We start from the raw sequence: 26565 nt of genomic DNA, 5'->3' as shown, positions 1-26565 counted from the left end.
AGCCTCAGTGTCCCAGGCATCCTGCAGAGTATAGAAGTGCTTGCCTGAGGTCCAGAGTTAACTCTGGGACACATGCTTGCAGGCTGGAGACATCTACGAGCATTACTGACCAAACGAGGGGGGTACCAGCGGATCAGATCCCTCAACACCTGCCCATCACCTGTGTTGCTTCTGGCACCTGAGCTGGCTAGACCAAAGTGCTGTTGGGGACATGTCTGCCCATGCGCTATCACGTCTCTGTCTGCAGAGCAGGCATGTGCCAAGACTTGAGAAGCCACAGAGAGATGGGAGGGTGACAGATCCCTAAGACGGACTTTCCAATTTGGGATGCTTAATAGGATGAAGAGAGAAGAGTCTGAATGGAGGTTTTGTTCTCCGCTCTTCTGAGTGAGGAGTCGTCTCTGATAAACAAGGGCATGCAGTAAATAAAGACATAAATTTTCTGTGGATTATTCACAGCTCTGATTCATCACATCTTCAAGGAATCATGGAAATGATTGAGTGGGGAAACACAGATAATTTGCTTTCACACAGAGAGGGAAGAAAGTTGCCAAACAATCAATATAGATTATCTATATTTACAAATCTTCACCACTGAGAAAAGCTAGGCTGGTCAAATTCTCATTGCCGTCTTTGGCCAAATCTCGCGATGAGAGGGAGTCTAATCCATTCCTGTGTCTGGATCCACTCAGAAAAAAGGCTGTAACAGGGTATACATATAACAGTATTCTATTGTGAACTTCTGCAGTTCTCCCATAAGTAGCAGACATCCTGCACAAATTCACTCATGATCCCCGTGAAAAGGGCTGAAGATGGATAGCCACAAATTTGAATGTGTTGGAGTCAATGCCAAACCAAGGCAAATGTAGCACCTCTTCTATCATGTTGCCTAGCAAATGCCAACAATAATGCTAGACAGTTTTCCCTGCTGAGAATTGTCTCAATTGTCATGGTCTGATCTTCATTGCCTCTTGAAATTAGAAGTCCTTTATTAATTTCAAGATCTGTTCCTCATTGATTTAGTTCTACTTATGCTTCAGCACAAAGTTATTTTGTTCTTAGTTCCTAAAGGAGACTTCATCAATCTCTTCTGCCTTCTCACTTTAACTAGTTTAAAGGCTAAGATCCATATCAAGACCAGGACAAAGCTTCTCAGAGTCACAGAAGAGATTTACTTGCACGTTCTACATCAATGAGGATTTTTTTGTCTGTGCCTCCAAGGTACCTTTGAAAAATTTCATCTTACAGGTTGGCTAGGATCCCCACCTTTTGCTGTGAGGTGGTTTGTTGAGGTTGCAGTCAAGTCAGGAGTCCTCCTGGGTGCTCGGCACAGCACGGATGGACTGAGCTGATGCGAGGAGTCTCTGCAGGGAGAGTTTAGGAATTAGCGTTGATTTTATGAACTCTCTGAATCTTGACATCTAACCTCCTAATCCTTCTGCTGACAAGGCAGGAAGCGGCCACCGCACGCAGACGTTATTGCAGCCAGGCAGGCTCTTCTCCCTGGAGAACAACAAACTTGTCCCACGAATAATGCGACAAACCAAACCTGGGTTCTTACTGGTTTCTCCTCCTACGCCTACATGATCCCATCACAGGAGTGTTTGCCCGGGTTATTTCTGGGTGCAGACACGCACATACCCCTGCACTGACCGACCAGCCGGCTGGCCCCAACCAGGGCAGGCAGTGGCTGAGCTCTGCTTGCCTTCCTTTACTGGTGATACTGGTTTGGGTTTGTCCTCTCTGCTGTGCTGCTGGAAATGCAATGGAAAACGTGTTATCTCAGAGATGTTTGTCCTTTTGAAACATTTGATCAAAACTGAGACTAAACTCACTGGAAGGAACGAAGCATGAGTGAAAGATGGCACAATCATGTAAATCTCATTTCTTTGAAGAACGGATCAGAAATAACGATCACAACCTTAGCCTGATCACTTGTAGTCTGGGAATTGCCAAGGTTTGAAAGCTTGGAATTACCCCAGAAGTTGGTCAAAGAAACCAGATGCTGCTCCAGGATCTTAGGAGGTCACAAAAACCCCCAGGACAAAGGATGCTTGGGCGGCACTGGGAGAAGAAGGGCACGCCTTCCTAACAGAGGGGCTCTTCTTTAGCTGAGGGAGCAACTGAGAGAGAAATTTATGGCCAAGAGACACAGAAAAAGAGAAAGCCCGTGATTTTGGAGGTGAGAGTGTAAAGTCTGAAGAGATCTCAAAAACAAAGGAAAATCAGCAGGAGAAATGTGTCCAGATGTTTTACCACTGCAAGTTATCCTATCCATTTCTTGTGTTACCTTAAGAAAAGAGTAGTCTTATAATTCCTTGCAAAATCCTCACTAAGAGCTTCAACTGTTTTGTGTCATCAGAGTACTCAGCAGCCAAAGATCTATGAAAACATATTTTAAGATATAGTAACTGAAGACCAACAATGGCCAGCAGGGCTAAAACCAGCTGGAGTCCAACCTACCATTTCCAATGGTAGAAATATCTGTGCTCCAAACACAGCAAATAGGTCCCATGAAGATACTGTGCGGGCGCCTGCTCCACTCAGAAGGTTACAAGGATCAGAGTGAGACACGTTGGGGTCTAAACGCAGCAGCTTCATGATTGTCCAGGAGAAAAAACATTAACTGGGGCTGCAAGGGGGTCTGCAAGCCCAGGATGGATATGGTCCTCTCCTGAGTTACACTGCCCGACGTGCTGCTTCCCGGTGTGAACACAGAGTTTGCAGCGAAGCACAGAAATGTTGTTTCCCGTGGAAACTTGTTCCTCCATAAGGCCGTGAATATCTCTCCCCATGTGCAGCTACGCAGGCAGCCCCATCTCCCCCAGCCTCAGGGTGATGGCAGTCGTTCGTTTGCCTCTGAGTTTTGATGAATCGAAATTATTTGTCAGTTTTGTATTTGTTGTTGTCATGTCACACAAGCTTACGTGGTCTGTAGTCAGTCAGACAAAATGAGCATGTAGCACAGAAGTCTGTCTCCAGAAGTGGGTCGCAGCAGATTTGCTGCAAAAATCCTTCTACGGGATGATAAAGGACATGGAAGTACCTTTGCATGACTTTGTTGGCTTTTGAACTTACTAGGTTATTATAAAAAAATTATTTTTTTTTTAATAACTTACTGCATATGCTCCAAAGTTTAAAACTTTCAATCAAGGGGTGAGAAAAAAGAAGAATAGAGTAGAAAGGAACAAACTTTTTATCTGACATTTCCAACGCCAGGCATACTTAATTGGCAATTACGTTTTGAAGACTGATAATGAAAAACACCGTAAGAAAAGCGATTAGACATGATCATGGCTTGAAGATAAAACAATATACAAATAACATGATACCACTGAGAAAAGTTCAGAGATGGAAAACAAGGGTGAGCACGGCTGTGAGGTGGCTTCCTACAAGAGATCTACATTATTCCTCCCCAGGGGCAAGGCTTGGCACTTCCCTCTGTTGAACTTCATGAGGTTCCTGTCAGCCCATCTCTCCAGCCTGTTCAGGTCCCTCTGGATGTGTCAGAGAAACATGATCTTCTTCCACCTGAAATGCCTTCAATTTGGGAAAGAGTCTGAACCTATTCTTTCTGTCCATGTTTTGGGGCTAAAAGGGCAAAGGGATTACTGCATCAAAGTGGAGGTGCCTTGACTTAGTATAGTTGCACCATGCCAACAGGTTCCTGAGCCAGCAAGGACCCCAGAGCAAGGTGATCTGGCATTTTTTTAAATAAACAGCCTGCCACATACCAAATAAATCTCCGATTCCTGCAAGCAGCTGGGTTCACAGCATGGTGAGGAAAGGAACTTTCCTCTCCAAGCAGATGAGCCAAGGAGGTTGGGAGAGGTTTTGTGCACAGGGAAAGAGACAGGCTGTGCAGCAGCAGAAGTTGTCTACAGGTTCATATGGTTTGGAGAAAGGCAGGAGGAGTCTCGTGAAAGCACTGCTCGTGATCTGCTGTTCAAAGGCAGGTGGAGAGCAGAGGGGAGTCTTTGAGCCGGGACCATGTCCAGAGGCCGGACTGGATGCGTGGCTGATGGAGAGGCTGGTGTGACCCTATGGCAGCACCGGCTGCTCAGCCGTGAATTGTTCTGCCCTGCATCTTGAGCAATCGGACGCTGCTTTTCAGGCAGTTCAGGACGCAGAGAAACCACAGCGAAATAAAAACAGAGCTGGCATGTGAAAAGGCACCAGTGCAACTTCTTGCAGATGGGAGCATGGTCTGAAACCCCTTCCCAGACTGCTCCACCTAGACCAGGGCTCGGGGAGACCATGTTAGAGGGAAAAGCGAGGCTTGTCCTTCCCCAGCACCTCAGTACGGACTTCTTACACTCTGTCCTCTCTGCTAGAAGGGAAACCACAGGTCCCCTCTGCCTTGCTTGCAGTACTCATCGTGCTCCTGAACATTTCCCCAAAAGCTCCACGTGGAGCAGCTGGCTTTATACACCCTGGGCAGAGGTGGCTTCGATGTCTCTTTTCCCCAAAGGCGGTCGGGGCTGCAGCTTCCTTCACCAAAGCACAGCCATGGGGCTCCTCCGAGCCCGTCACTACAACGTGCCGAGCAGGCACACTGCTCTGCGGTCAGCAGCCTTCCCCCGGCTCCCTCCCTCCCCCTCGAGCTTTATTTGTTTATTATGTTCATCTCCTTCTCCTGCTTCGCCCTCCTCCTACATCCCTGTCCCGCGCTTCGCCTATTGGTTGCAGGGGCTGCGCTCAGGGGGAGCCCTGTGATTTTCTATATAACCAACCGCCCTGTTCAGAGAGACCTCAGCAAGTCACGAGAGGGAAGATACATTCCCCTTTGCACGAGCCCACACACAAAAGCAAACTCCAGGATCTACAGCGCTGCAGTTGTCCCAGGGCCCGCAGGACATGCCCAGCTGCCCGTGCAGTGGGAAGGAGCCGTGAGAGGGAAAGAAACTGATCCCAGGAGCATCTGAAGTTCGTGGTTATGAGGAAGGTAACTTAACTCCAATGAAAAGCTTTGCTGTTCCATGCACTAATTTGCAAACAAAATTATTTCCTGCTTCGGGGTGAGTTTTTGCACGTTTTTCAGATCTGCCCCCCCCGGCCCCCACTCTGGGGGAGGTGTTGGAGGGACCACGGTGCCTGAGCAAGGTCTAAGAGGTGGGCAGGGAGTGGGTGCATGAGAAGAAATCCAGCACACCTCTGGGGGCAAGGTCCCTCTGCTTGTGGACCAGGTTGGGTTCAGTTCAGAGAAGCAGCTGGGGACGTGGTGTTATCATCTGCCTTCCTCCCTCCTGTCCCCCACCCATGGCATTTTTGCTGCAAGAGATGTTTATCCACAGAAAAGGTCTGTTTTGTGTTTGCTGCCCTGCTACAGGCAGGAGAGCAGGCAGCATGCCGTGGCAGGAGAGGCTGGCTTGAGATGAGGACTCCACCTGGGATGCGGTGGGTTCTCCTGGGCTCCCAGGCAAGAGGAGCCCCAAGCCCTCCGACATGCACATGGCACCTCTCAGACAGGAGCAAGCTGTGCAGGGTTATGGCAATGGCTTTCAGTCTTGTCTCCTCTCTGGGAATCACTCTCTGATGTCCATGTCATGACTCCAGTGGTTTCAGCTGCAGTTTGGACTCAGCACAGCGAAAAGGGCATTTCCACTTTCACACGTCTAAGCTATTTGCTAACAGAACAGCCCCAGCCAGGCAGGTGGGATGGGGATGGCACCTTCAGGCACCAAGTCACTTCCCCAGATGGTCAGCAACATGAGCAAAGCTCAGAGGATTTTGGGTCAAGCGATGCTGTTCACATCTGCCGGGCACTGAACAAACTTATTGACGCTCCCGTGCCTCAGTTTCCCCCACAAGTGAGAAAGGGTTATGCTTTCAAGCACTCTGAGATATGAGATGCAGCATGGAGGGCAAAAAGTAAATGAGCTGTTGAACAGGAGAAAACAATGCTTCTCTTTCCCTAAATTGATGGATTTTAAGGCAAGACAGGGGAGAAGTCCTTTTTTTCTTCAGTGTTTTGCAGCCATGCTGTGGAGGGGATGGGCAGGATCCAGTGAGCCGTGTCTTGTGATCCTTACTCACATGAGCTCTTCTGCCAAATACCCAGGGGCCGGACGGCCACAGCAGGCTCTGTAGTCCTGCATCGGGCAGAGCAGACAGGAGCAGCCCACTGCTGCGGCGGGCACAGGACACATCTTTCCAGGGATGCTCTGGTACCCCTCTGTCAGCTGCTGACTTGAGGAGCCACCGTCTTTCTCCAAGCCCCCAGACAGCCCTGAGTGGCAAACACTTGTCTGTGCCATCCAAAGCTGCTCCCTGTGAGCTGCCCAGACCCTCAAGGATCCCAGGCAGGAATTCTGAACTGGGACTGCCCTCTCCTACGAGCCCCAAGCCTGTGGGCATAGTGGGGAGCAGAGGTGGGCATTGGGCAGGGCACCCACCCACGAGACAGGGCAGGATGGAGAGCTGAGGACCTTATCAAGGGTGCAGGCTAAAGTCCCTGCACCAAGTCAGAGCAGGGGTTTGCACCCAGCTCTCCAACGAGTCAGGTTTGTGGTCCTTCAGGTTATTTATCCATTCTCTCCCTTCCTTTCTTCCCCCCCTTCCCAACATAGCTGGGTGCCCAGCGCCTGAGCAGGAGTCACAGCTGAGAATAACATCAAAACAGGTCAGAGCAAAGTCCACCCTGGCCAGCTGTCTCCAGGACAGCATTTGGAGCCGATGCTTAGGTAAGTATCAGGAAGAAGGTGGTGTCGGAGAAGCTTCTCTGGTCACAAGGTCCCAGACTTGGCAATTGGCTTATTAGGGATGTGCTGAGACCGGGGAGGGTACCAGGGCTTTCGTAGCCACCAAGGACCAAGATTGTCCCAGCAAGCAGGTGGGAACATTCCTCTCCACACACTGACTGGTGACAATTTTATGAGTCCTCAGCTTTGACCAATGCATCTCCAAAGGGTCTTTTGAGGCAGGAGGCTCCTCCTTGTCTAGGCCCCTTAATAATCAGTCAGCTCTTTTGGTGCATAGCTTAGTCCCTTCCTGTAGTATTTTATACTGGTTATCCAAGGTGACAAGCTGGCATCCCACCACCCTTTAGGAAATTCCCACCACTCTTTAGGAAATTAGCTCTGCCCGTGCAGGAGGGACAGTATGGGCTGAGGGTTTCCCCAGTTTTCAGATGGCATACACCTGCGGGTATCCCTCAGTGATGGGATACCCACCTACCTCTGAGAGCAGGGTGCTCACAGGCCAGATAGGGGTTGTTTCCCAACCATCATACAGAGACTCTTCTCTAAATGCTCTTCAAGTCATTGAAAACTGCTCTTCTTTTTCAGCCAGAGGCAGGCAGATAACTTTGTAGTCCCTGTTCTGGCTCACACCGATGCGGCTTATCTGCAAGATAAGTTTGCAAAGCTGTTTGAGTCTGCACAGATAAAAGGCACAGAGAACACACAAGATTGCTAAGCACCAGACATGAATATTTTAGCAGATAGAAGCATGCTTATAGCGAGCTGAAAATAAAAGTGATGGGATCTTTAGCTTTCCTGTGGTGAAACCATATCTAAGGTGCCGTTATAAGGATTCAAACTAGAAAAGAAACATCTTTAAGATGTGGTTGTTTTAACAAAACTGAAAACTTATCTCTCTAGTTCATGAGGTCGAAACTGTGATTGAAAGGATTTGGTTATTTTATTGCCTATATTTGACACATAACTGGGAATAAATTTTAGTCGTTCTACTAACTCTGCTTGTTTGCAGTTTAAAGTGCTAAAGACCTGATCGAAGGATGTACGAGGGTCAGGAAGGACTAAGTCTGATTTAGATTTTCTGGCAAGAGCAGTAGGGTGATACTGAGAAAAGGGTAGGTCTGGTTAGGCTGGTTTGTTGGGAAAGAGTCCAACTTCATGCTGATTATGCTTGGAGTCTTCCAAACAAGCAGAAAGGCACAGGCATTTCTACAAAGCCTGGCCTGAACCCATGACACATGAGGAATGCACAGCGGTATCTAGAGAAGCTGTGGTTGTACCTGGCGGGACTTGTGGTTGGCTTGGCCATGCCTTCCCAGAGTGGGAACAGCATGCTCCCACCATATAAGCGTTGCTGGTCCTGGGGTCCCCCCAGTCCTGGGCAGGGGGAACCGTGCTACAACCTGGCAGTGCCCTGGCTGAACGGTCGTGGGGAGCAGATCCCTGGGGTACAGCTGGTTTGGGCTCAGATCCCAACTCTGCCTAGTGAAGTCAGAGCGGAGATTGAAGTCCCATCTCTAATCCCAGACAGGCACCCCAATCCCTGCTTAACTGGCTCCCCTGGAGCAGAGCACATCCCAGGGAAGCCCGAAAAGGCTCCTGTTTCTAGTCTAGGTTCAGCAATTTTTCCTCCCTTCAAAGCTGTAAAGTTTCATCGTTTGAGAAACATTCTTCACCCCCGCTAACCGGGACACCCAAGATCTGCCCCCGTCTGGGGCACAGACAGTGCGGGGGCACAGACTGGCAGGGTGCCGACAGCTTCCACTCCCTCTCTGGGCTCACTTCCCACTGGTGGCCATATTCGGATCATCCAGAAGCCCCTTCCACAAATTCACATCACGCCAGGACAGTGTTACAGCCATCCTCAGCTTTCTCATGCGGTCGTGGAGCAGCAGCTTGGCTAGTCCTGCCTGAAAGCATTGGCTGAGATTTGCAAAGCAGAACCCACTCTGGTGAAATTTATTAGTAGTGCTCCAGCCTTGCTGAGCTTGAGAGACCTTTTACTGTGCTCAGCAGTCAGAACTGCAAGCAGCGCAGGGAGATTTATATCCCTGAGTATTGAGTTGAATGGGCACAGTGGATTTGGAAAGGAAGCGGTTCAATTAACGACGATAAGGATGGGGAAGGAGGAGCTGTTCTACTCGCACATAAATTGGAATAAGATGTCAGGTATCAATACAGCATTTCTGGAAAAACCCTTGTAGTATTTTCCCATCACGATTCCCAGCAAGACTGCACTGAGTCTTTTCACTTTGCACTGAAAGATGGTGTGTGGCAGCCCATGCTCCAGTTTTCCCATGGCATGAACTGGAAGAAGAGGTCCACTGGTTCTGTGGAACCCAAGACAGGCATCAACAGGGCAGGTGCCCCAGAACTGCTACTTCAAACAGCCAGAAACTAAATGAGAAGTGTGGGGTGGGCATAAAAGGCTGTGCTGGGCAGAAAAGTCAGACTTGCTGAGCGAGCAGCACTACCAACCTCAGAAGGTGCAATAGCTGATTCCACACACCTATTTGAGAAGAGGCAGGTGCCCTCGTTTGCTGAAATAGTGCATAAGAGGCATAAGACACAGCTTGTTTTCCTTTTAGTTTGTGTTTCTGAACAGGCATGTTTAATTTTAGCAGCGAAGTGTCCCACCCACAGGGGTCAGCTGCTTTGACCAGGTGGGATCTAATCTGGCATTATTTCTGATCACTGCGATGGTGGACTTCCTCCAGCAATTGCTTTCATTCAGTCCCATCTTGTTCCTCCTTCCTCTGCTAACCAATTTCTCTCCTTCGGCCCTTTCTCCATCTGCAGATCCAACCACGACCCAAGCAAGGGCATCCCAGGTGCACTGCGAGGACTTCTGCACCCAGCTTTGCCATTCGGTCCTCAATGGCGAGAGCCTCAGCTCCCACCGCTCTAGCCATTTTCCTGACTTGCCTCTTCTCCGGGGCACACGGCCAGACCCCAAGGGCTTTCCAGGAGAGCACTGTCCCCTTTGAGGTGTTTAGCCAGGAGCAGGCTTACAGTCTGGTCCAGCCAAGCCTGTTCCAAGATGCCAAGCTGTTGAACCACTCGGAGAGCCTCCCCAGGAGCACCAGCTCTGAGCCACCCCTGCTGCCCGTGTGCGTGAAGCCTGCAGATATCAGACACATCTTCAAGTACATCAACACCATCGTGTCCTGCACCATCTTCATAGTAGGGATCATCGGGAACTCCACGCTCCTGAGGATCATTTATAAGAACAAGTGCATGAGGAACGGGCCAAATGTCCTCATTGCTAGCTTGGCACTCGGAGACCTCCTCTACATCCTCATTGCTCTGCCCATCAACGTATATAAGGTAGGCTCCACGCGGCACGAGCGCCACAGCAGCCTGGCAGTTGCTGGGATGGCATCTGCTGCCACCTGCCTCGGTGCCCTGGGGAATATCTATCCTCTGCCCTTTATTGCGGGCTCCATTTTTGCAAGGGCGAGGGTGAGGGTGTTCCTGCTCTTCAAAGGATGAGAAAAACATAAACGGACAAAAAGCTCAGAGTACGTTCCTGGGAACGCAGAGGTGTTCTCAGTTACAGCTGTGTTATGCACACACACACAAGCACAGAACCTTCCAGATCTTTTAAATCTCATTTAAAATCACAAGAAAAGAATCGCTTGCAGTCTCCTGACATTACAACCCAATGTTTATTTCAGCTGAGCAAAAATTATTGTTCTGGTGCGCTGGGGACACTTCTCCCAGCACAGTTCGGTTAATCAGCCTCAAGGAAGTATCTTTTTTATTCTCGCTAAACGTGAAGACTCATCCAGGAACAGGGAAGAGGGCTGTATTACAGAACAGGGGCTTCTTTCAGAGACACTGTCCCCTAAACTGGAGAGAAGAGGCACAACAAATAATCAGGGGAAGCTGAGCTCTGCACAGAGCCCTGGGGCAGAGAGGACTGGAGAGATGCGGGCGGTAGACCTGAGACCCCAGTGAAGAACAGAAGGTGTGTTATGACATCTCTGAGATGTGTCTGGGCTATTGCAGCTCTTTCTCACCCACTGCTTGAGACAGGTTTTGGTGGGCTGGAGCCAGAGGTTTCTATGAAGGGTTGGAAGGGATGCCACGGGGTGAAGGACTTGGAGCTCAGCCAGATTTGTCAGTCAAAGGGAAGTTTCAGCCTGAAAAGCGGAAATGGAGTGCCAGAGGGGGACCCCCTGCTCTGGCCACATCTATATGACGTTTCCTGACTGATGTTCATGATCTCCCTAGGCCACCTGAGCAACCCCTCTCCCTTCTGCCCCTCTCGCTTCCAGCCACCTCCTGGAGGAGAAATTGTTGCTTGTTTGAGAAGCCCAAACTGACTATGAGCAACCTGGTCCTAAGAGTAGCCCAGTTCCCTCGTGGTGTGTCTCCCGTATGACACAGTAACAGATGAGATGGGTGAACTACCTGGGTTTGCAGACCGAAGGAAAGGGTAGGGTTGGTCGGCTGCCTTCACCTGAGACCCTGGTTTCCAGGAGAGCTTCTGGATTGATTTGTCTTGCTGCTGAGGCCAAACTAAAGAGTTTGCACAGGGGGGTGGCTCTGAGTCGGGGTAACCTTAGGATGGGCTCCAGGTGTCATGGGGATATAAGGGCTGTGAACCCAGGCTCACTCTCATCCTCATGAGTGAGTGGCCTGGATTTCTTCTGCCTTCAGAGCATCTTGTCCCAATTGATGCTCTCTGCTTGCATCAGCTGAGGTTGGGGCCACAGTGTATGTGTTCTATAATGAATCTAAGTTTGGTAGAGGGTCAGAGTATGGTAAGGGCTTAAGACTACATGGCTTTGAAAGCCACCTGAAAGAAGCTGTCCTTGCTGGATTTTGGCTGTTTCAGAGAATGACACCCATTTTCCCTCTGAAAGCAACCTAAAGCCCATTGTGGCATTTAGGATTCAGATCCATTCAAAACCACCCAGGGTCTGGAGTCAGGACCTGGTGACTGGACCATCCTTCCGTCACCTCATCTCACAACGAGCCCTTGGGGAAACAAATGATTCCCAGTACAACACAAAATACCGGAGAGCACACACCGCGTAATCCCAGCGGAGGTAACCTCAGAGTGCTTTCAGCTGCTCTTTGTGGGCTTCTCACACCTTGTGGGTAACCGCCTGCTATTACGGGAAGCTGGACACGCTTTCCCGAAGCAGCCTGTTAACCCTGCGGTTCTTCCCCAGCTCTTGGCAAAGGACTGGCCCTTTGGCGTGCAGGTGTGCAAGCTGGTCCCCTTCATCCAGAAGGCCTCAGTGGGCATCACGGTCCTCAGCCTTTGCGCTCTCAGCATCGACAGGTAAGGAACAACTTCTACAGCTGCACTGCCCAGCCTGACCCATATTTGGCTATAGCATGTCCCTTTGTTGTCTGCAGGGCGGCTTGGTCCCAGGCCAAATTCAGAGATGGGGTCAGGGTGTTGTCAAGGAGAGTTGAAATCCAACAGGAACTGCCTCGGGTGACAGAGTTGAAATCCTGCTGGAAAAGGTTGAGGGGAGGATCATGATGTGCTGGAACAACTGCTGGGGTGGTGGGGAAGGGTGGCACCTCCCCAATGGCAAGTAGACATCGGCCAAGGATAGCTACCATCACATTCATCCACTGAGCCCCTGTTTCTGATCTTTCCCATTCCACTGAAGGGGAAGGTTCAGGGGTGGAGGAGGAAGGCGTAAGGGAAAGGGCCTTTGGGGACAACTCTAATCTGCACCTTCTCGACCCCTTCCTGACGGTTGCTTTTCTCACTCCAATCTGCTCCTGTTGCGTTCCCACGCGTTGGGCAGGTACCGAGCAGTGGCGTCCTGGAGTCGGATCCAGGGGATAGGAATCCCCATGTGGAAGGCAGTGGAGGTGATGCTGATCTGGGCAGTGGCCATTGTGCTTGCAGTCCCCGAAGCTATAGCCTTTGACATGGTGGAGCTCAGCTACTGGGAACAACACCTGTGGGTGTGCATGCTTGCCTCCGAACAGAAATCCAGCTTCATGATGGTATGTACTCTGTCCCACCCCAGCTGCAGTGCGAGGGAGAGGGAGACACGGGCAACTGGAGCATCCTCCCTCCTTGATGAGAGGATTAGATGCTTCTGTAGATGGCTTCTTCTAGCCATCGGGGTGAACACAGGGAGAGCAGTATCAGACAAAGCACGGAATACCCAGCATCGTAGTGACATGGGGCAGACTTGCTTTGAATGTGGGGCCAGAAAACAGACAGCGGGTCCTTAAGCTGTTTTGTGTCTTCACCATCAACATCAGAAGGTCGTGACACATCTCAGGAAGCTTCAGAACATGCTCTGCTGTCCCAGACGGCCAAAGAGCATCTCCACAACCAGTCTGCATGGGTAACCTTTATCACAGGGTCAGCGAAGGATGGGCAAGGGAAGAAAGACCCTTACAAAGCATCAGAATTTTACCCCACTGCGTCTGCCAGATAAGCTCCTTGCAACTGTTCCGTGCACAAGAGTGCGAGGTTGGACTGGCAGCCAGATGTAAACCAGCCTTTACTTCTTTAGGTTAAACATGTGCACCAGCCTTGTGGGAAGATAATCTCATGTGCACTTAGCACAGGAGCTGTTACACTTTCACACATCAGCTTCTGCAGTTTCCAGCTGCTCTTTCTTTTGCATGCAGTTCTACCGTGATGTGAAGGACTGGTGGCTTTTCGGCTTCTATTTCTGCCTCCCTTTGGTATGCACTGGCATCTTCTACACCCTCATGTCATGCGAGATGTTGAGCAAGAGAAATGGCATGAGAATTGCTCTGAATGATCACATGAAACGGGTAAGAAAACCAGGAGGGCAGAAACTCTGGTATTTCCCAAAACAGGAGGGAGTGCTGTTGAAGGGGAGAACATGCGCCTGTCCCTGTAAAGGACACGTATGAGCTGACATAGCCTCACAGTGGTCAACCCTCACAGTGGTCAATGGATATTGGCACATTGCGGATGCATGGATTAAACCAGGGAGATGGGCCTTCAGCTCTACAATCTCCAGTCCCAGGGACAACCCAAACCATTAGCCTTATGGCCATGGACCAGCTTGATTTTCAATTTCTTATGGTCATTTATCTCTGGCCGTGCTGTGCCAGCCCAGATCACACCAAACTGGACCAAATGCTGAATGTGCCATATCACAGACAAGGGGTGCAGGGAAAAGAATAGTTTACTGTCCCCTCCCACATGTTGCAGAACGATCCCTTGAGGCAGACCAGCTGGTTGTCACAATAATATAGCGTGAAGGGTGGATGGATGAGGCCCCCACATCCCAGGGAGCATCACCCCAGAAAAGTCACCAGGAGCAATGGTGGGAAGGGGCATGAAGGAGTCTGGTCCATATGGTGCTGCTGGTACCCTACGCCTTTCTGCAGCCTGCATCTCAGAGTCCTCCTCATGATGCAGGAGTTGGGACCTCCAGGTTGTGCTTTGGACTCAAAAGGGGTGCCCAGCCATCATCAGATTACAGAAATTACTTGAAGGGCCCTTGCTCAGCATGGGGAGATGGTGCTTTGCTCCACCTGCTCTCCAATGCTCAGCCAGACCATCCCTTCTCCCCTGCCCACCTTCTCTTCGCAGCGCCGGGAGGTGGCCAAGACCGTGTTCTGCCTCGTGGTGATCTTCGCACTCTGCTGGCTGCCGCTCCACCTCAGCCGCATCCTCAAAAAGACCATCTATGACCAGACGGATCCCAACAGATGTGAGCTGCTCAGGTAGGGGCATAAGCAGGAGGGCACCGTGCTGGGAGCCCCTGCGGGCACCGGCAGAGGCTCTGCTGGGCTCATTGCAGCCTGGTGGAGTTGCCTTCCAAGCACCTTGTTTCAATAGCTCCTCTCTAGATGGCATGGCTCTCCCGATAGGCACGGAGAAAGGGTGTGGGAGACTATAAGAACAGAAGTTAAATATTGGAATGTCTCTATAAAGCTGTGGGTTAAAGAGGTCTGCTGGGCAGACAAACATTTTCCGCAGGGCTAAAGGGACTGCAGCACATCTGAGGGCTGCCCACTCTTTCTGACACTTGGCAGGTGACTGTCCTCCCCTCTCCTCTTCACCAATCACGCCAAAATCCAGTTCAGGTCAGACACTGCTACTGTGCTTGAGTTTGAGAACATCAAAGTCATGAGGAGAAATCAGATCTCATGCTTTTGACTTCCTCAGGAAATGCTCCTCGCAAGAAAAAGTGTTGGGCAATTACCCCACTGCACGAGGGACAGTTTTGTGCTCACCTCTATGGTATCAGTCACTGGCCTTCCGTGGAAGCAGGCTCCCGGGCCAGGCAGTTTGCAGGCAGTTTGGAAACCCTCCCTCAGTTCTCCACTCAGTGAGCATCCAACACGTCCACCCTTTTCTCTCCCCTCCCACCTCAGTTTCCTCCTCGTGATGGATTACTTTGGGATCAACATGGCTTCCCTCAACTCCTGCATCAACCCTGTGGCTCTCTACTTCGTCAGCCGGAAATTCAAGAACTGCTTCCAGGTAGGGTTGACTCCTCCAGAGCTCCTGGCTATGGTGACCATTCCCAGACACTGGTCCCAGGGGCACAAGCTCCCACGGACCAGGCACGGCGCAGCCAGAGGCACCTCCATCGCAGTGGACTTCTCTGCTTCCGAGATGAGGGGAAAGGTGGAGAGTGGTTTGGCAAACAGACCCAGCAAGCCGCAGCAGAGACAGGTCTGGACCTCGCAGCTCCTGGGTCCCAGACAAATGCCTCACCAGGGACACGCTGGGGCTGCCAGCAGCCCACAGGATTCCCCTGTTTGCTCATATACCGATCACATTTCTCCTCCCAAATTTTGCCCCTGCTAGGTGCCTCTCTTCCCAGTTTCAAGCACCCTAGAGCTCACTGCCCTGCTATGGGGAGGCTTTTGCCAGTGCAGGACCTAGGACAAGCCAAAGAAGTCCCTGTCATTCTGGATGAGAAGCATCCCCACTAACCTTTAGAGCAAGGACTGGGGCTGCTTTAAACTTTGAGCCCAAGTTATTCGGAGATAATTTTCAGGAGTAGTGGAGCCCTGAGAAAGGAAGGGGGTGGGATGGGATGGGATGGGATGGGATTGGATGGGATGGGATGGGATGGGATGGGATGGGATGGGATGGGATGGGAATCACCTCCCAGCTGCTGCAGCAAAAACGACAACTTGAGCCCAGCTAAGCATTACCCATAGTTTCTGTCCCCCAAGGACAAGAAAACACAACTGCAAAAGGTACCCAAGATTTTGGTATCTTCATTTGCAATCCACACCAGCCCTATCTTGGAAAACCTGCTCCCAGCAGATCTGCAGGACAGCAAGGCTCAGAAGCACAGGCTGCGATTCCCAGCCTGGCGCTGTGCAGGTTGACTTGCCAAGACCAGTAAGGGAGTATTTCCTCCTCTTTTACCCTGTAGCCCACACCTGTAACCTCTCTCTCCACCCTCTTGTCTCCTCGCAGTCCTGCCTGTGCTGCTGGTGCCAGAGACCGGCTCTGAGCATCACGCCGACAGATGAGAAGGGCTCTGTTGGGAAGTGGAAAGCCAACGGGCAGGAGCTTGGGCTGGACCGGAGCACCTCCCGCTTGAGTAACAAGTACAGCTCTTCCTAAAGCCATGCCACCCGCGGGGCCGAGAGGAGAAGGCAGGACTCCTCCACTTCTCTGGCACGGCCTTTCCTGGCTGAGCCTGAATCGTTTTTGCCTTCGTGTCGTAACCCGCCTGGAAGGAGCTGCAGCATTTCACGGACCCCTGGGACTAGCTCTGAACACAGCCTCTGAACCATGCCGATCCGTCCCCTGGTCCGAGTCGCCTCTGGAGGAGGGGGAAAAGGTTTCAGATCCTTGTAGGATTTTTCATTTCCTTGAAGGATTTTTCATTTCCTTGCAGGAAAAGCAAGTGACTTACGGCCATTTGTCTCAGGTGGAAACGTGGGGTGGGGAGGTGTGTGTGGAAAGGGAAGGAAGGTTTAGATGTGGTCACTTTGAGATGGAGGTGGGAGGAGGAGGAGAGGACCATGAGTGACAATTTCCAGCTGAAAAAGCCAAAGAAAAGCTTTGATAACATCCTTTATCATCTCCCCCTGTTGCTGGGACAGTTTGTCCCTGGGCAGAGAGCCAGGATAAGATCCAGGTGCCAGGCGTGTCTGGTAGACCATCAGTGGTGTGAAATCTCCTCCTGTTCATGGTAGGGAGAGATGGGCAGACACTTGGCTTCATTGTGTGACCAACCAGACCTGGGGAGCCCTAAAAGCCCCCCTCCTCTTCACCTTTTCCTGGGAAACCTGCCCCAGGCTCCCCACCCAGGGATGAGGTTCACCCCACCTGTGTATGGTACAAGAAAGTCATTGTATGTGACTGCACGGCTTAGGGGACCAGACATCCTTGGCAGAAGCTAGCGGCAGCATCCAGGCAAACCATTGGCTCCAGCTTCCCCCTCCCCAGGGACAGGTGAGCTCCTGGCTAGCCCAAGCTGGCCCAAGCAGCTGTCCTTCCAGGGAAGAGTTTGTGATCCTGGGAAAGGGAAGGCAGAGATGGCTCAAATCTGGATGAGGCTGGGACCAAGGAACCAGTCCTCACCTTTCCAACCCCCTGCGTAACCTGGAACCTCCCTGACGTAGGATGCAAGGCAGAGGATCCAGGAGATGTGTCCTTCCAGAAAACCATCCAGCTTTGATCCACGGTCTTCAGCAGCTGGGAAGTCCACAGCCTCCGTCAGCCGCTGGCTGCTGGGAGGGGGATCGCCCGCAAGACCACAGCTCTGAAGGGAAAAGAGGGGTGTCCTGCATTGTGATGCCTGTAGTTCCTCTTCCTTCTGCCAAGAAGGCTGAGCTCCAGCGGGGCAGCGGGGCTGGACCCCGATGTGTCTTGGCCACAGCACCACGACACCAAGGTTCATGCCATTTGTAAGGGGGACAGAGATGCTGGTCCTCATGGTCAAACTAAGGTGGAAAAGGCAACGGGGAAGGTCAGATCTCATCTGAAAGAGCCACTGGAGCTAACTGAAATATGGCAAAGAGCTTTCACAAATTTACTCTTTAAAATAATTAATCCCCGAATGCTTTTCCAGCATGGTTTTCTAAAAAATCATGCTTGCATCTCTTGCCAAAACTTTAAGAAAACCTATACGAGAAAGTTTTAGTTACCAAGTTTTTGATGATTTTTCTGTTGTTTTTTTCTTCTCTCTCACCTCTCTCTCTTTCTTTCTTCTTTCCCCTTTTCATCTTGTCACGGAAAAAAAAATGGAGAGAGGAAAAAGGGAGAAGAGAAAAGACCTGCAAATAAAGCAACACATTTTCCGGTGTTGGGGGTTGTTTTAGCTTAGCTTTCATTGAAGTGCAAATGTTTTACAAACAAATCACATTTCTGAAAGACAAACGGGTTTTAACAAAAATGGAAAGACTGAGGAATATCTAGACCTGCACGTTTTCTATAAACTCACCTACCCACCGGAGTAGATTTGCCTGTATCAATTTGGCAGCGCTGCTGCTGTGCTCTGCCCTAGGGCTGGCTGCACTTCGTCGGTGGACAAATGAAGTCAACGGAGAAAACCGATAAGGACTGAAATGTTCCAGCGCAGACATCTTAGTAGAAGGATATTTTTTAATGATTGCGCTTATAAAAAAATCTGAATTCTATGTATTTCTGTATTTGTCCACATTTACAGGCAAATGGATTCTGTGACACCACATCAACACCTCAGACCACACTCCAAGGACGTAGCGGTGGGTAAGCCAGTGGCACATCCAGCTGAATGCAACGTCTCACTCACATTCCTCCCTACCCCAAACTGGGGCAAATTCAGTTCCAGATGGCCCATTTCCTTGACTGTCTCCCGCCAGGATGAGGCTGGCCCTCTCCTACGCACCAGAGCCCGCCCTGCCGGGTTGCCAGCAGCCGCTGTGCGGCGATTTGCTTCAGGTTAACATCTCCACCATTGCATCTCTGTTGGTACTCCCTAAAATTCACATGCTCACCCCAGCTCCGGGTCTAGCGCGCTCGGGAGGTGCCAGGGCAGCTGTGTGGTGCTGGTGGCTGGAAGGGAGGGTGGGAAGAGACGGATGGGATGTGCTGACCTTTCCGTCTGCTGCCACGTGCATCACCAGGGGTTTTCCACTAATTACAAACCTCTCGTCACTTCAAACGAGGGTCTGCTTGTTGGGCCACGCAATGGGGAGGTCCCTGGAGGCATCAGATCACTTGTCAGGGAAAGAAGTCCCGTAACAGGCAGTATTTAGGATGCTAGCAGCTAACTGGGATGCTCTGACCCTATGGCTATGGTGTCCCTCCTGCTCACCTGAAACAGCTGGTGCTTTGGCCACAGGTTGAGCCAACATCCTTCTCTCTTGGGGTCCTCATTGCATTGCACAGGACTGGAGCGTAGCCCCGGCTTGTGGGGACCCCACCGTGAGAGCCATATAGGTGAGAAACGCTGGGTAAGCAGGGGACTCGCTTGCTGGGGGCTGGTTTGGGTCAGCCCTTAGAGCCTGGACGACCTGGGGAAGGCCACAAGTCTAGCGAGCAGAGGATGCTGTGGGTCAGATCTGGAGACCTGTCCGGTAAAGCTGGTCAGTCTGGGTCACAGTAGGTAATTCAACAGATGCACTGAGCAGGGCCAGTCTCAGCCCCAAATCAGCACTGGAGACAAGCTGAGGAGGAGCACGCAGAGATGCAAGGGACGTGAATTCCTCTGTCCTGCCCACCCCTGCCCTCCTGGCACGTACATTGCCCCTCTGCTAGCCCAGGTGCCAGTTTTCAGCTGGTTTGTTCCAGCCTGACCCTGCAACACCAGCCATTTGAATTAAGGGCTGCCTTTAATTAAAAAGAAATAATGCCAAATGAACTGGAGTTGTCAGAAGACAGGATCCCTTGGGCAGAGAGTCAGGAGAAGCAGCTTTCTTTAGAAACACAATCGTTCCAGACCCAGGAGGGATGCGGACACCGGCTCATTGTACCAGGCCATGGGGGAGGGAGAGATTGGTCTCTAGGACTGAAATACTTCGGGGACACAGGAGCCAGCTAAAACGTACTCAGTGCCTCAAAGAAGTGGGAGAGAGCATCAGGCTCTGTGTGTCCTCCCGGTAGAGAAGCCACAAGTGCCAAAAAGGTGAAACAGCAAAGAAAAAAGCAGCTTAGGAGTTTAAAGCTATAGACCTGTCCCTGGCTGGTGCCTCCCTCCTTGCTGCAAAATAAAGTTGGTCCCAACTGGTGAAAGTCAGCTTTATCACTTTAAAACAAGAGCAAAGCATGCAGTCATGCAGTTTAGTGCCTGCCAGCAGCTGAGCAAAAGTTGTTCTGTCTTATACTTGCACAGTGCATGGGAACTAGCATATTTAAGCGCACAGCTCCCATTCATTTCAGTGAAGATTGAAGCATCTTGACAATTTCCCAGTAGTGACCTTTCGTAATGCCATAAGGAGCAGCATCCCAAACGCCGAAGAGCCATGATCCTCTCCTAAGGACAGGCAGAACAGCCAGGACCTGCTAATATTCACGAGACAGATACCAATTACAGGCACACAGGGGAATCCTTTTACCTTACTTAACCTCCTGGGCCCCAAGTGGCTAATGTCTCTTTTTACGCGCCAAGAGCAGATTTAATCACTCCTGCATTAGCAGCTACACTCAGATCAACATTTTAGCCTTAAATGTTTCAAAACCAGTCTCAGATCTGCACATTATTAATATTGCAACAAACAGACTGACATGAATTCATCCCAGCTCTGGCCATTGCTATCACTTGCTGCGCGTCTGTTTAACAGCGACTTCAGCCTCCTTTGGTATCGCTTTCCCCTTGTGTTTTCCTCCCAGATGTCTCCTATTAAAACCAATGTCATAAAGTTTGACCAAGTGTGAGAGGGGAGAGAGAGGAGAAGAGAGTTGAGATACCAGCTAGAAATGGCACCCTTTTAAAGCTCTTATATTGCGTTGGCATCCAAACGGCACTTTCCTGGCCCTCGAAGGTCTCCCTTAGGCTACAACCAACACCAGGACCAGCGAGTTCAGCTCAGAGAGAAAGTAATGAACACCAGAAAAGAAGGAATGCATGCATGAGCAGGTTTTAGCTGGTCATGGAAGTGCAGACGGCAAGACAGGTCCTTGCTGCCAGCTCCTATTGCCCATTCACAGGGGAGAGCTGTACAGTTACGGGCGTGCTCATCCTTTCCTTGCTTCCTCAGGCAGAGGACATCCAGGAACAGCGTGGTCCTTGCAGCCCAGCTTGGGGAACAAACAGCTAGCCCGCAGCATCCCCTGGATGTTGGAGGAAGTGACCAGCAGGTCAATAACCAGCTGGGTTTCAAGCCCTGATAGATATTCTCCATGACACCTGGGCTGCGATTGAGCCCAGGTGCACAAGTCAGCTCCTGGTTTATTCACCCCTTCACTCTCTCCCCCCTACCCTGGGAAAACTCCTTTCCTGCTTTTGTATGTCTCCCTCCTGCTCGGGCTGGGGAATTCTCCGACCAGAAAGTCCCCAGGCCTGTGTTTGTTCCTAGGAAGCGGGGTGAAACACTTACCAGCACCCACCAGGCGCAGCCCCTCTTCCCCACGCACCCCAAGCCCTATGTGAAAGCGCGCTTTAACCACCCAGAGGTTCCAGTATGAAGAAACCAGGCCAGACAGGATTAGCCAAAAGCAAAGCCACAGCAGCTGCCCACTATAGATGTGGGATCATGTTGGCATCGGCAGGATGACACCGTTGCAGCAAACTGAGAGGCAAAGGAGCCTTATTATGACATGTAGGGTTCAGCGGGCTTCTGCGCCTAATGCCTGCGAACACAAACCCACCGCCAGCCTGTCAGAGAGACCAAGTCTGTCAATTTGTATTTGAAAGAATGATTTTGTAGAGAAAACCTGACATTTTACATCCTCCCTCTTATTCCTCTGTATGTTAATAAAACATGTTGGTGTTTGAAAGGAAAATCTCTGGCTGTTTCTTATTAAGCAGCAGGGGGTCTGCAAAGTCTGCTAAATACTTAATTGAGTGTCAGCAGGTTCCTTTGGTAACTGCGGACCTCCACTGAAGAGACAAGCGGTGTGCCCTCTGTGCAGAGCAAACCGGAAAGGTTCGCAATCCTATGCCTGGCACGGAGCAGAAAAACTCCTGCAATTTCATGCCACATTACACCCAACAAAAGGCTTTCACTTGGCTAGCTGCCACCAGATGCGAACAAGGCCGGGGTTTCAGTGTTGTACCCTTTAAGCCTGCTCACGAGGAGTGGTCTGGGCTTGCCTTTGTCTGCGTTCTTCAGGGGGTTAAAAAAGGCAAGTGGTTTTTTACTCATCTCACCCCCCAAATGAGCAGAGTATCATTTTATAATGATCTGTTTAGAAAGGAAGGCTGGCCCTATCTGTTGAAGTCAACTGCACTGGTGCCAGGAACAGAAAGATTTAAGTCGGGAGAGGATGCTGCCTCTCTAAAAGCTTCATTTTACACAGCACTGAACCCCTTTGCTCCCTGTGGACTCCGGGGCAGACTAATTCTGTGCACCAGACTACCTGCAAACTCTGTGATCTGAAAATCCTGGGCAGGAAACAGCAACGACACTTGGAGAGGGAAAGAAATAAGATGGAAGAGTGAAAGAGCTGCCTTCTAGCTATCATTTTCCACACCCGTGTTGAGCTGAACGCAGTGTCACCTCTGCAGCATCAAACTTCATAAACTTTATTATAAGAGAAAATACAGGTTTGCATCAAAGCAGTCACAAAAAAACCAACCAAACAAAAACTATTGACACAGGGAATCCAACACACAGACGTTACACACATCCATGGGGACTGCCATCCCCAAATGCTACTGCATCTCTTCTTCCCTCTGGGCCCTGTATTCCTTCATGCTCCTCTGCAAACAAGAGCAAAGGACAAATGTTAACAGCATATATCTGAGGGACTCATATACCACAGTGCCACCACCCCGGGGTGTGCTGTGACTTCTCTGTCCAGTGCCTGGAAAGGCTGAGGGACCCGAGAAGCTCCGACAGAGCTCCAGGTACTTTCAGACGTGACTGAGCTTTACAGTCACTCCAAGGGAAAGGAAGCCAGGCCATACCGCAGGTCAGGCAGAGAATGTCTGAAAAAACTACCAGGTTTTTCATGTCAAAAGTGCCTCCAGCACAGGTCTCAGCCCATTCCTCTCCCCTCTGAGACCAAGAGATAGAAAAGGCCCCTGAGCTCTTCAGGAATAGTCTCACCTCAAAAGTGTTGAGCACGTGTTGGCAAACACCCATCAGGTCGTTCAGCCCTTTCCGGAATGGCTCAACAGCAGGAAGGGCCCCTTCAGGAAAGAAGATGAGTTAGTGAAATGGGAGGTGCCTTCCAAAGGGGTTGGTAGCCCTCTCCCTCGCAGCTCTGAGGCAGCGTGGCTGTTACCACCGTGCCCAAGGGCAGTCCCATGATGGGGAGAGGCTCTTACACCAGGTGTGTGCCCACACACTTCCCTCCCACCAGCAGCCTGAGAGCTGAGCTCAGTGTGGTGGTCCAGGCTATGGCGCAGGAACAGCAGACACTTACCCTGCAGTTAGTCCCATGGGGAAGGGGTTCCCTTGGCAAGGCCAACAGCCTGAGCGCTAATTATTTTTAGGAAATGAAAGAGTTAGCAAGCACAAACTAGTTACTTGCTTCCAGGAAGTGGCTTCTACATATCTGATGTTCAAGGGAACAGCCCCATGAGGAAGGAATGAAGTAACACCATCCCTCTAGGCAGCAGACAAAGCTGTGGAGCTTGCAGGGCCTGGATGGAGGGCAGTGGACTGAGCTGAAGGGGTTGGTGTGTTGGGAGGAGTGAGCAACCACAAGAGGCTCAGAGTTGTCAGTGCTATCTGTTATCAGGGAACAAAGTCCTCTTTGGGAGGCAAGTCAAAAGACAGCACAGACTGATGAGGTTTTTCAAAAGAGCTTCGGGTCACAGCTCGATAACCAAAGCTGCAAGACATGGGAATTGAGAAGCAAGCTGAGAATGAGAAGCAGAAACAAATTATCTCATTGCAGTTACGTATGTCAGCACACTTCGGCTTTGTTTTCCAATCACCGTGCTGATTTAGGGGCAGATGGAGCACCCATCATCTGTGACAGTGAGTAGCACATCTACTCTACTCCGACACTACAGTTCGGTGCCTGCTGCCAGCCAACCCAGATACCTGGGACCAGGCAGGGCTGTGGGCTCCTCGGGCCTCATCTGGCTCAGCCCTACAGTTGGGAGACAGAAGAGCTGCAGCATAACGGCTCAGAGCAGCCTCTCCGGCTGAGCAAGAGTGCACAGCAGTTGCAGGCGGCTAGCAGAGGAGAGGGAGAAAAGTGTTTTTCTTTATTTAAATGACTCATGGTGGAAACCTGACATGAGCAGGGGGAATTACACAAAAAAAGGGCCCCGGACACAAAGGAAACGTGCACACCCATACCTCTGGTCTGGATCCGGAAGTTGATCTTGCTTTCAGAGGGGTGCGTGATGCAGTAGCCACAGAACTCCACATCAGGGCTGCAGGAGGGGAGAGAGAAGACAGCAGTGAAACCCAGGCCAATCCACTGCAAATCTCAGGGAAGTCAGAGGCTCAGGCCACCCCAGACCTGCTGGGCCTCAGGATGTTTCTAAAATGACTGAGGGTCTTACGGGAGGGATATGCTGAAGACAAACCACCTGCGTAACCTTATTCACATACCCCCATCTGTCTCTGAGCTGCAGCTGGAGCCTTGCAGGGGAAGGACAGGGCTGGCACGACCATAGCCACCATCCTGGCACCACCAGCAGTCCACTAGCAGGCCTGCATGGTTCAAACAGGGGATCCTGGATGCTTGGAAACCTCACTATGCAAACCTGTTGCAGTTCTGCTGGGCAAAAGAGTCTTACGGTTCTAGGGCACCGCAAGGATTTACTGAGATGGTTTGCAGGCTGCACGGCATCTGCCTTCATAAGCTGAGGTGGTTGGTAGAACATTTGTGTGCCCAGCAGAAAGAACGGGCCTTTGCAAGAAGCCTGCTGTTTTTCTTGTCATGGCGATTTATCAGAGGAATTCACATGGCATTTGCAATGTAATTGTCATTTGAGATGACGCACTGAACTTCCTGCTGTAATTCTTCTGAGGCTTACCGATAGATCTTCGCAAACCCTCAGTGCTGCCTAGTTCGATAAAATTGGGCAACCAGGGTGAACCTATTTGTATATTTTGATGGAGGCAGCAGGATAATTAATTCTCAGCATTAATTCCTGCAGCTTCATGCAAGCATGAAAGATGATCAATTTTTTTAATACTGGCTGTTCCTACTCTCTTTTCTGACAGCGCTTGTCCCAGAAGGAGACACAGATACTGCCTGACCACGTGTACTTACACGGAGTTGTGAATCATTTTACCCAGGGCCAAATAAGACATTCAGAAATCTTTCACATGTCAGACATTAAATTTCCTCCATAACTAACCATCAAGGAGCAGCGAGGGCTGGCTGTTCCTAAGGGATGGGGTCAGGCCAGGAAGTCAATCTGCAGGTCAGTGTCATGTCAGGTGAGGGTAATGAGGGTCAGACACTACCCAGTGATCACCAAGGAGGTGTACAACGATGAGGAAGGGCTGAGGTCAGGCCAGGAAGTCAGTCCCTAGGTCAGCATCCAAGTGAACGGAGTCCACCACCCAGTTCAGGCTGAGCTGGAGACCCATACTCCTACAACATAGCTCAGGAGGGACTGAAAGCCCTGAGCTGAGCTTAAATGGGGCTCCCAGGCCCATGGACAGGGTGTGGGTGGAGGCCCCAGGTGTGGCTGGTCAGGCTCTTTAAGGCCTATTAGTGATCTTAGGGTCCTGACACTAACAGCACAAGGAAGAAGCTAATCCTGTGGAGAGAGGTGGTAGGTAAGGAGTCTTTGGCACCACGTCTGATATAAAGACCCAAAGAGGCATGCGCAGAGGTAGTTTTTGATCATCTGTGTTGTTCCGGCAGCAACTGAGATGCAGGATAGTAAGGAGAAGGCCAGAGTAGGAGACAGAGGTACCGTCAGCGATGCCAGGCACCACAGAGGCTCCACTTACTTCTTCATGACCATATATCGGAGGGAGTTGCCGAGTGTGTGGTCTTCATCGTGCAACACAAACGTGATGCAGTTTCCATCTGTCCCATCCGCCTGGACCTGCCGCAAATGGGGAAAGAAGAGATGCTGTAAGGCTCTCTGAGGTAATGAACACCAGCCCCAGGGTGAAGAATAAACTATTGTGCTCAGCTTCACCAGAGTAACCGGGAGGGCTTGTAGGTCTGGCTGGGCCATCTCCATGGCTCATGTCTCGGGTGCTGCGGTGCGACCAAGAGCACCTTTGCAGCGGAGGGAAAGGTACAAAATTACAGACCTTAGAGAAACCTCTCCCCGGTTATCAAAGTGCCTGTGCGTCCTTCCTATTCACAGGATAGAAGAGGAGCCCAAAGAAAGCTGTGGCTTCAGGACCCATGGTGGAAAGAGACTGGGAGTGACTGTTCAGGTTGGTGTGATCCCAGGTCCCACCACCAGCGCGCAGCCAGACAGGAATGAGAGGGACAGTCAAAACATCCCCAGGGAAGAATGCTGCCCGTCAGCAGGGAACTCCTATCCCAGTTCAAAACCAAAAGGAGCTGTAAGCCCAAATTCACATGGTTAGGATGAGCCTGGGGAGCCCACCGGTGAGCCTCAGGCTGCTGAGCCCCACATGTGATAAGCCCCACAATGCCAGCAGCTGGCCCTTAATCCTGCTGTTTTGACTCAGGTGACTGAAAAGAGCTTTACCAGCTAATGCTTCCTGAGAAGACTGGTTTGGGATCCCCTCCAAAACCAACAAGTCACCTAATTAATTGCTTAGCTGTCAGAGGGCTGCTGAGCCTCTGACCTTTCCCCAGGCTCAGCGTAGCCACCGTGGAGCCTGACGTGCCCAGACAGCCCCCAACCGCTTCCTCTCTCGGCAGCAGAGA

At 50.9% G+C, this 26565-nt stretch overlaps 2 protein-coding genes across 2 annotated transcripts in view; one reads left to right on the top strand and one right to left on the bottom strand.

The window, feature by feature from the left end:
- Positions 1 to 4895: 4895 nt before the first annotated feature.
- LOC104254306 (endothelin receptor type B-like) lies at positions 4896 to 16260 on the top strand. The gene is made up of 8 exons (XM_059824432.1): positions 4896 to 4945; positions 9498 to 10025; positions 11882 to 11994; positions 12476 to 12680; positions 13320 to 13469; positions 14260 to 14393; positions 15048 to 15156; positions 16111 to 16260. Exons 1-8 carry the CDS (start codon positions 4937 to 4939, stop codon positions 16258 to 16260), a joined length of 1398 nt encoding a protein of 465 aa, XP_059680415.1. The 5' UTR covers positions 4896 to 4936.
- A 6029-nt stretch (positions 16261 to 22289) lies between these two features.
- The window catches only part of LOC104254307 (DNA-directed RNA polymerases I and III subunit RPAC2-like), a 7792-nt gene continuing 3516 nt past the window's right edge, over positions 22290 to 26565 (bottom strand). The window contains exons 2-5 of the mRNA XM_059824592.1: positions 25662 to 25759; positions 24045 to 24121; positions 22839 to 22921; positions 22290 to 22489 (exon numbers count right to left, since the gene is read on the bottom strand). Of these exons, the coding sequence (XP_059680575.1) occupies positions 22442 to 22489; positions 22839 to 22921; positions 24045 to 24121; positions 25662 to 25759 (306 nt within the window). The 3' untranslated portion in view covers positions 22290 to 22441. The remainder of the gene's footprint in view (positions 22490 to 22838; positions 22922 to 24044; positions 24122 to 25661; positions 25760 to 26565) is intronic.

Source organism: Gavia stellata, chromosome 14 (assembly GCF_030936135.1).
Source record: "Gavia stellata isolate bGavSte3 chromosome 14, bGavSte3.hap2, whole genome shotgun sequence".
NCBI classification, from domain to species: Eukaryota; Metazoa; Chordata; class Aves; order Gaviiformes; family Gaviidae; genus Gavia; species Gavia stellata.
This window is presented reverse-complemented; position numbering and strand designations above follow the sequence as displayed.